Source organism: Triticum urartu, chromosome 3A (genome assembly GCF_056163025.1).
Source record: "Triticum urartu cultivar PI428250 chromosome 3A, HENAU_Tu73, whole genome shotgun sequence".
Taxonomy (NCBI): domain Eukaryota; kingdom Viridiplantae; phylum Streptophyta; class Magnoliopsida; order Poales; family Poaceae; genus Triticum; species Triticum urartu.
In genome coordinates, this window is record NC_141875.1 from 34,324,602 (window position 1) to 34,334,704 (window position 10,103).

Genomic DNA, 10,103 nt, shown 5'->3' on the forward strand with positions numbered 1-10,103 from the left:
CTCTAGGACCTGCCCTCTTAGGCCATGAGTTAGGGTGGCATATGGATATATATGTCTCATGAGAAAAGGTAGTTTGAGGTGTCTACGCTGATTTTCTTTCTCCAATGTAAGCTACCATTAGTGGGTCTTATCAAGAAATAGAAAATAAAGACTCAATACACATGTATCTCTACTCTTCACTCTAACTTTTTTAGCTTTTTACACCGAACCACACTTTCTCTTCAAGCATCCACCTTCTGCAGAAAATCCCGCTTCCCCATCCGAACCTATTTTTTTCGACATCCAATCCTACATAGCATGCGAGGCATCAACAAAATCACTGACATGCACCCACCCACCAAACCTCTTTTCGGTCTGGCTCTTCAGCCCATCTCCGCTTCGCCTCACATGACAAATAGCAAGCAGGGTCTACATCGACCATAATACACTAGAGTTTTACTTATAACTCAATCTCAATACCTAGGGATGTGAATGACACAATAAACGGCTCCGCAAGGCCCGTTTAGTTAGCTCGATGTTTATTCTTGTGAAAAAAAACCTTTCTTTAATTGTTAGACCGATAGTGGTTTTTTTTGAGGAAAACACCTTTTTAACTTTTGGACCGATAAGTGAATGAACTTACACGGACGCCGTGTAGATACTTATCCCTCAGCTTGATTTTACAGCCTCCAGCAACACATGACTCGAGCTCATCTCATGATACAATATTTTTTTCAAAACGAAGGCAAAAGATTTGCCTCATCGATTAATTAAAAATAGAATTGCTTAGTTAATTAACAAAACATCAGCCGAAAACCGATACATATAGACCACGTGTGGACTACTCTCTAAGAAAGAAACTCCATGACCCCATGATCAACCTGACAACGCAGCAACCACAACCCTCGCACTTCTATGTCGCAAAGAAACCCCCAACAAAACCAAGGTTAAAGACAACAGACACCACCAAATCCACGGAGACGAGCCACTCTGAGATGGCGGTCAAAGAGGCTGAGAATTATCTATTAAGCAGCCACAGACGCCTTATCAAGGGCGTCACTTTTTTTGCCTATGCTCCTAAGAGCCTTCTTCACCTTCTTGATTTTGACCGTAGAAGAGCCTTCTTTACCTTCTTGATTTTGCCCGTAGAAGACTCCTCCGCTAGAAGGCAAGCAATTGCCTTGCCAGACACAGGGCTAGCTGCCTCCAGGGAGGCGAGCAAGCCACAAAGCTTTCTCTTGAACACCGCCTCGTCAATACATGCCAACATATCTTCCCAGTCAAAGTCGGACGATCGGATGGACTTCAGCGCCTCAGATTGAGGTGCCAAAGCCCCTACCTCATCAACCTCGGCATCCACAGACGCTACCTTGTCTCTCATAGACACCACCGCGTGAACATCATCAGCCTGGTACCACCGACATGATGGACTCTGGCGCCTTCAGTTGCTCGCATGGCAGATACAATCTTATGATACAAGAAACAATTGAGTAAAACAACCGATACTTCATTTACCTACTACTAGGTACAACCAGGATTGAGATCTGGGGTTCTAATTGGAGTTTACTTAGAAGAGCACAACCCGCCACCAGTTTCTTCATGCACGCAAGCAGGAAGAAGGTACTAGCAAGTAGTAGCAACAACATATGTAGTACTACTACAGTTAGGTGTCTACTAGGTAGCAGCAACCAGTACCTTCACATAAGCTAGCATCATGCCCATAACCACGGCCGAAACCATAACTCAACACTCAATCTACCATAAGCTTATATGTTTCTACAGACATTCCATATCAGTAAGATACCGACTCCTTTACATCACGGTGGGAAGATGACACAACCACAGGCATCGATATCAGGTCCGTTGCTGCCAGAATTACTGGGCTTGAATTTCCGTTGCTGCCACTTGCCACGTTTATCCTTTGTATCGACCACGGCCCGTCGTTGTTCACGGGTAGCTCTCATCCATCTCCTGTGAACTTGATACCAGTCCCAATGAAAGGACATCAATCTCAGTAGCAGCCACACCCATAAACTGTATTCTTTGCCTCGAATGGCTTCTCACGAGTTTCAGATGTTGCCTTTGATCTTTTTTGGTCGCTGGCATCTCCAAGCATCTTTTCTTTCGGTATCAGTGTTGATGGCACAATTTGCATGATGCTGAAACAATTGAACCAGGTACAAAATTAAAATCACTAAGGGCTCCGTTTAATAATAAAGAAGAGAGGCCACTCATTTTCTTGTACTTGTCCAAAGCTTGAATGACATCACTGATTTTGCTACACATGGCTTCAACGGATGCTGAAGGATCACTCGGTGATCCGTGTAGAGCCAAGTCGAAATCTTCCAAAGCTCTAGGAAACAACAGACATTATGATCAGATATAAAGGTAAGTTTATTTCACAAACATATGCCTGGTTTCCTCATCTATATACCTTCGGCAAAAATCCACAGCCTTCGATGCAGCTTCACCTTGATCATTAGCATATTTTACCATCTGCATCACGATTTTATTAGGATTCAGTCACAATGGGAATTCATAACATCAATTTAAATAATTGCCCAAGAATGCTGACGGTTCATAATTTGAAATCAAGCAATTGCTTTATAAACACGCTAGCACAGCTGCCTAAATAGTTTGGACAAATAAATGAAGAATCTGAAGCTTGTCAAAGAGAAGTTGTGTGCGTGGTCCAAAGAAACAGAAATAGAAACTTGACCACAAAGGGTTTATATCAAAGAGATAAGGATACACTCGTAACATGAAGCCCTGGACTATATCTGTGGGATACAATAACAGAACTTACTGGTCTGATACTGGAACGCAGAGATGATACTGGAGAAAACTGAAGTAATAATCTGTATGTGTTGTCAGTTGACCTCTCAATTTCCAAGCATTGATCTGCAATTGACCATACAGATGTGAATGTCCTGGTCATGACAGCCAATTTGCAAGAACATATATCTGCAGAGCTAATGATGCTATCACATGGGCTGCGCTTGCTTAAGATGTTCACCAAGAAAGTTACAGACATACATGTGAAGAGTGAAAGCACATAAAATTTACAAGCATATTATACTTGACATGGGCAAGCATTTAGAGTAATACTGCAGATTAAATTCAGAAGATATTAACAGATGATGCTAAGAAATTAATTACAGATCAACGGTCTAAACATGCACTTGGTGAATGTTGGCTGCACATCTAGTATGTCATAACCAAGACAAATAAAGATCATATATCAAGAAGTCAGGCTTATTAGTTACCAAGTTCTTGAAGCCAGTCTAGAGTCCGCAGCACTTGCACCACACACTGCTTTGCACTCAACCTGGCAACAGACATCCTACAGAAGCAGCAGCATAAACGAAATAGATATCATGCAAAAAATCAAATACTGGAACAGCTAAAATTAGCGATGTGTGAATTACCGCTTAGAGCACTTGTCCGCTGGATTATCCATGCCTGCCCCTGCAATAGTTTGAGACAACGAAACAGTTAGATAAAAAGGACGGCAAAAGAAAAATGTATACCTTATCAATTGAGTAATTTTATTGCCCCGTCAGCAGATAATGGATCAAAAAAATTGGAGGATACATCATTACATCATTGGATTGCTCTCATTTCTTCTAACGAATTATACCAGTGTGCCATAAACAGCATGCATAGCAAGACCATCCTGCAGTGGTAATATGGTGTCTGAGGATGTGCGCAGGTTGGTCAAGCACACATGGCCGAAAGGACAAGCAACATGAGATGGAAAGACACTGGCCCTAGCAGATTGCTGTTATTAGTGGATTTCATGATAGTTGTGGTATTTCATGCTGCATAAGCCACTTGAGGTTGTCTATATCCATTGATGCTTTAATTCGGTTCATGGAACAGATTTGAATTAGCAGCAACAAATCATTGTTTTTCCTGGTTGGTTGGAGGAATGGATGAGTCAGTTCATCATGCACAGCCTCAGTTATCATAAGCACTAAGTGCCGAACAAGTTAACTAGGTATGGGATCATCCCACAAAAAACAAAAAATGGCCTCATGATACACCTGGACTATCTTTGACAATGTCAACAGCTATTTCATCTTGCATACTTGCACAATATGAAACTTGAGGTTACAGAATATATGATGTGTGTTCATGAACCCCGTGTTGCCTGCCTGTATAAGTGAGGTCTCCATAGTCCATACACAGGGTCCATGCTGGTAGCACATTTAGTAAGTATGGGCTGCAGCTTCATGCGTGTTTCTAACGCATCAACATGTATGAATCATAGCTAGATTTTAACATTAATGAAACCAGCTAAAAGTTAATGACCACGAACAGTCCAATGTCCATAGTGTCAATACCGAAACATTGTCCTAAGCACATATAACCAACAGACAACAAAGAATTCAAAAGATAAGACTGCGAGTTAAATTATTACATGGGCATAAAGGTAGAAGAAGCACCTGGGGTCATGTTGAGGTACTTGGGGAAGTCGCATGAAGAGTACATTGCAATGTGGTACGTGTACCGTCCAAGAGAGAACTGGACCATTGCTTCCACACCTGCCCTTTCCATGTCAACTGCGATGGCCCAGGCAGTCTCGTCGTCAGCATTCACCTTAGCCACCATGTAAAAAAGATCGTCATCACGCCTGCTCGGCAGCGGGGTATAGAAAATAAGTTTCTTCAAGTCCAGTTTTTGGGTCTCATCACACCACAGCCCAGGCAATACAGCAGAAAAACTTTGGTCAACTGAGATGTTAGCAACATCGACCGTGGAGCGGATCTCCCACTTGTCCCAGGAGATCTTCCTCTCCCACACAGTGGCTCTCCAACCTATACCGCTGGTCCTGACAACAGGGTCATCAAATTCTACCTCGATGAATTTGATGAGATCGCCGGAGCAGGCAACATTGCAATAATACTGAGGGGCGAGCTCAGGGTGGCCATCCTCGTCGAGAAAGCTAACCCTTGATTCGGGGAACGGGATAAATTTGATGACAGGATTCCCGTCCAACAGGTTGCAAAGAAGGACAATGCCACGCATGAGCTCAACCCAGCCCAGTGAGCCTGCAACAGAGATCTGCTGTGACATGCCATGTCGACAACACATGAGCCTCTCAGACTTGGTTAAGTGCCGCAACGACACCCTGTGGCTGCTCCACGCCCGAGTTTCAGACGAGAAGACGTGCGCATGAAACCACCAATCAGAATCTTTGCCAAGACACTGGCGGTCGATGTAGGCGACGGCGTAGTGCTGGCCGTCGGCGCAGGGCAAGAGGCCGAACCCCGTTCTCCTGAAGACCGTGGAGCTGGGGTCCCGGTCCGGGAGCAGCTGCAGCGACTGCTTCCCTGCGGGGGCGGCTCTGTAGACGAAGTGGTCGATGGAGCCCCTGAATGAGAGGCAGAAGACGACGAAGGCGGCCGCGGCGCAGACGAGGGAGGGCGGCTCCTTCTCGTGGAAGACGGAGGGGTCGAGACCGGGGCAGTTGAAGGTGAAGTAGGAGACGCCCGGCGGGTCGACGAGCCAGAAGGACACCTCCACGGCTTGGCCCTCGCTGGTCCGGCACTTGGCGGTGGTCTCGTTCCGGCGTTCCAAGAAACGCGGCTCCTCGCAGAGGAAGACCCAGTCGGGAAATCCGGAGGCGGAGTCGGCGGCTTTTGAGCCCATCAGGGTGGAGGGCTGGAAGGAAAGAGCGGGGAGCGCCATGGATCTTGATACCGAGGTCGGACGCAACAGGCTCTAGGGCAACAAATTTGGCGGGGAATCAGGTTGCCCGCCGAACACGGGATTGGTGGAATCCGGGGAAAGGTTGGTGATGGTGGCGGTGTTACTTCAGGTACAGAGGCGACTCGGCGGGAGGTGCAGGCGTCGGCGGGAATCGCCGGTCGAGGACGGGGAACCCTTAAGACCCGTCAAAACTTGTTAAAATTCCAGTTTAGTCCAAAACCAAAACGGACTCCACTTATCCACTACGGCGCGGCACCTGGTGTCAAGCGAGCGCACGGCCGCGCACACAAATCCAACGGCTATTACTCCATCGCGCTGGATGATTGTAGGGAGAACGTTCGCTCCTTAAAATTGCTGTTGACTAAGCCTTTTTTCTTGGGACTATCTATTTAACATTTGACTGTTTTCCAATTGGATATCATTCAAATTTTCTGAGCAATGTTCTGTTGACATCTGTATTTGCCCAAAACCACTGATACTTCTCATTCCCACTAAACGGGTCAGGCTAAAAAAAAGACCCAGTTGTCAACTAAACCAAAAGAACAATAAAACCCCACGTGATCCCTCCCAGCAGCTTCCCTGTACCACACCTGACAACAAAAGGTAGAAGCAAAAGAGCCGTTAAACATCTCTGCTTGAAATTGCCTCCCAATAAACAAAACGGATATCACTTCCCTGGAATATCATCAAATCTCGCAGACTTTGTATTGGGGATAGCAGATTGAATAGAAACACTCTTATTGCATGCAAAATCACAGAAAAAACTAGCAGTCAATTGAATTATGAACAAACCAAAAGAAAAAAATAAACAGGGAAATAAAATGAAAGCGAAAGTAAAAAAGATGAAACTAACCAAATGAGAACTTGCTCAGTGAATGATTCTCACTGCCAAAAACTTCCACGGAAGCATGAATGTTTGCAAGAAAAGAAGATTGCAACACACAATTCAATACATCAACAATGAGAGACTCTGAACATTCAACAAAAATCTTAGGCTTCTCTTGATGTCTGGCCTGAACAAGATCCACAAGTTCATGAGCAAACTGTAAAAAAGAAAGAAAGAATAAAAGGAGTTAGAATACCACTAAATAACATATAATCAGTACGAATAAAAATAGTAGGAATTACAGTAGGACTACTACAGCAACAAACAATAACTAGGAAGAGCAATTACCTCAGAGCCAAAATGATCACCAAAATTTGACTCAACTCTTGTAGCAAATGGAACATCAGATGCATCAAAATCCATACTCTTACTCGCTGAAGATTTTTGAACAGAACCCTGAAACAATAGAGTGGTACATGAGAAATATAAAACTGAACCACACAGCACAAAGAAAAAAAAACAAGCAAAACTAACTAATCTGAAAACTAAATGAAGTACAAGCTCTCTTCAATGGCCTCTTTCCATAAGAGCGGCTATTGTTTCTGTCAAGCTCTGAAAACTGTTTAACTTTGTTACCTCTCCACGCAAGAATCCGAGGTTTCACATCAGAAAATTGAGTGAAGACCAAAATTAAGTGGCCATTGAAGCAGGGAAATAGAATAAACGGGAAATCAGTACACAGCTTCAGTTTCTACAAAAAACAAAAAGAGAAATGCATTACAAATACAGGACTGTAATAGTGCATTGGAGAAAATTTGGCAACCAATAGAGAAGATAACAAAATAAAGTGTAGAGAGAGATCAATATCAAAAAAGGACTAACCATGTTTCTTCTTCCAGCACATGATAACTTCCTCTTCAAACATTTCACTTTCTGAAAAAATTAGGATGACAACAATTTATAAGCCATCAGAAAAAAAACACTTAAAGTTAAACCAACAAAAACAAAAACACATACATGATCCATATAGAAGTCAAATAGAGATTTGTCAAGCCCTCCTAGAGACTTCCTGAAATAAAGTTAAAGCGAACATACACATAAATTTAAAAATGAAAAGAAATAGTTCAAATTAATTAAAACTAGGGAAGAAAAAGAAATAAATACCAAAGACATAGGATTAGAACCATCATCGCAAAATCGTTAGGCACAAACGGATCATTCAGAGAATCTGCACTCTCAAGAGAGAGACTAGTGGTACACCCTTGTGAGAAACTTTCCGCAGCCGCCCCATTGAAGCAAACCTAAAATAAAAAAGGCAAATGAAGCAGAACCAACACAAACACTACAAACAACAATCCCCAAACCTAGATCTAGAAGCTACAAAACCAACCAGATAGCTGAATATTAAACGCATGTACAAAACTTGAGACTGCAAGCCCTGCATGTCATACTTTAATTACAGTCTTCAACCACAAAAATTACAGTGAAATACTCGAGGAAAATACACTGTAAAACTCTAGAGAAATACATTGTAAGTCATACTGTAATTACAGTCCTCAAGCACACAAATTACAGTGTAATACTCTAGGGAAAATACAGTGTAAAAGTCTGGTGAATTACATTGTAAGTCATTCTTTAATTACAGTCCTCAAGCACACAAATTACAGTGTAATACTCTAGGGAAAATACAGTGTAAAAGTCTGGTGAATTACATTGTAAGTCATACTTTAATTACAGTCCTCAAGCACACAAATTACAGTGTAATACTCTAGGGAAATACAGTGTAAAAGTCTGATGAATTACATTGTAAGTCATATTGAAATTACAGTCCTCAAGCACACAAATTACAGTGTAATACTCTAGGGAAAATACAGTGTAAAATTCTGATGAATTACACTGTAAGTCATACTGAAATTACAGTCCTCCAACCATACAACTTACAGTGAAAAACTCTAGGGAAATAGAGTGTAACACTCTGATGAATTACATTGTAAGTCATACAGAAATTACAGTCCTCCAACCATACAACTTACTGTGAAAAACTCTAGGGAATTACATTGTAACCATACAAACTACAATGTAAAACTATATGGAAATACACTGTAAAACTCTGGAGATTTTCAGTGCAAGCCCTGTGGTTACAGTATAAAACTATAGGGAAATGCACTGTAAAACTCTGGAGATTTACAGTGTAAGCCCTACCACAATTACAGTCCTCAAATTAGGTTAATTACAGTATAAAACTCTAGGGAAATACACTGTAAAAACTACGGTGAGTTACATTGCAAGTGAACTACTCAACCATGCTAAGTACATTATAAAACTCTAGAGAATTGCAGTGCAAAACTAGGATAAATTACAGTGTAAGCCCTACCACAAATACAATAAATCAGCCATACAAATGTAAGTCAAACATACTATAGTGAACTTCAGAGATACATTACAGTATTCATCGGGCATAAAGAACAAAACTGAAACTAGGGGAAATACAGTCTAAATCAGGGATACATCAAATAGAAATTCAGAAAGAAAAAAATTACAGTGATAATACATGGGGCACGACAATACAATACCGCAAAAAGTGGACCAAGCAATCAACAATAACCCTAAGCTACAAAACCAGACAAGTACACCTAACAGCGCCAACGAGACCTGAAACATAAACCTAATACCGGAGAAAAAGGGATCTGTGGCGAACTAAAGCGAGTACAGGGGACCCGCGACAATCTGACGCGAGCAGAGGGTATTCCACGGCGAACTAACACCGACCGAGGGGAATTTCAGGGGGGAACTGACGCCAACAGAGGGAATCCATGGCGAACTCCATAGATGAGCATCGGTTAACAACAAACTACACTAACCAACCGCTAATAATCATCAAGAAGTAACATGATCCACAACAAGAACAACAAATCGACCGCGAGACCTAGATCTGGAAGCTACAGGACCAAAATCGAAGCAAATCGCATGGGGGAAAGAGGGAGCGACAACGGGAACTAACCAGGGAAGCACTAATCGAAGAGAACACAAATCGCCTCGCCGCCTCCGCCGCTCGAGCGCCACCTGTTGCTGCCTCTCTGCCCTTTCGAAAAAGTTCTGCCCAAATGATAATGGAGAAGAATTCAAAAGGGGGGCAAAGGAAAAGAAACACGGGCGTCCGGTAAGTCAGTAACGGGCAGACCCAAAAACCCGTGTCCGGCAAAATAAAACCAAACCCGAGACAAAGGAAACCAGCCAGAAAACCACATATCTTAGCGCGAATCACAAAGCACGATCAGACAGCCACAAATTTGAATGACAGCCAATTGAAAATCACTCGACTGAAAAATAGCAAAACCGTTTTTCTTTTGACGAAAAAAGAACTTTATTGGACATTGGGCACGGTAACATCATTTATGAGGAGGGGCACGATGTCTTTCAGAGCTTTCTCAAACCAATCATGAGTTGCATATAAAATCTAGTTACCATCGCGAACTCATGAGTGACCACATTTGCTTCCTCGTTACAATGTTCGAAACTAGTGAGAGGGAAGTCATGAGTCATACAATAATAATTATCAAAAACAGTTGCCGCCACTCCCGCA

General features: G+C 42.6%; 1 protein-coding gene across 1 annotated transcript; it reads right to left on the bottom strand.

Annotated features, from left to right (window-relative positions):
- Positions 1-1,592: 1,592 nt before the first annotated feature.
- LOC125541767 (uncharacterized) lies at positions 1,593-9,658 on the bottom strand. Its single transcript, XM_087546161.1, has 14 exons — positions 9,522-9,658; positions 7,685-7,821; positions 7,538-7,589; positions 7,403-7,453; positions 7,157-7,271; positions 6,869-6,976; positions 6,548-6,737; positions 4,428-6,430; positions 3,408-3,447; positions 3,246-3,322; positions 2,786-2,880; positions 2,414-2,475; positions 2,225-2,332; positions 1,593-2,138 (listed from the first exon to the last, which is right to left on the bottom strand). The coding sequence occupies exons 8-14, from the start codon at positions 5,671-5,673 to the stop codon at positions 1,991-1,993; spliced, it is 1,776 nt and encodes a 591-aa protein (XP_087402287.1). The 5' UTR covers positions 5,674-6,430; positions 6,548-6,737; positions 6,869-6,976; positions 7,157-7,271; positions 7,403-7,453; positions 7,538-7,589; positions 7,685-7,821; positions 9,522-9,658; the 3' UTR covers positions 1,593-1,990.
- Positions 9,659-10,103: the final 445 nt, after the last annotated feature.

Bases quoted from the DNA above. Each gene is read 5' to 3' on its own strand.
- LOC125541767 (XM_087546161.1), bottom strand. From the start codon at position 5,673: ATGGCGCTCCCCGCTCTTTCCTTCCAGCCCTCCACCCTGATGGGCTCA. The intron at 3,448-4,427 runs GTGCTTCTTCTA...AAACTATTGCAG, and splicing joins GTACCTCAACATGACCCCAG to GGGCAGGCATGGATAATCCA. The intron at 3,323-3,407 runs GTAATTCACACA...CTGCTTCTGTAG, and splicing joins GCGGACAAGTGCTCTAAGCG to GATGTCTGTTGCCAGGTTGA.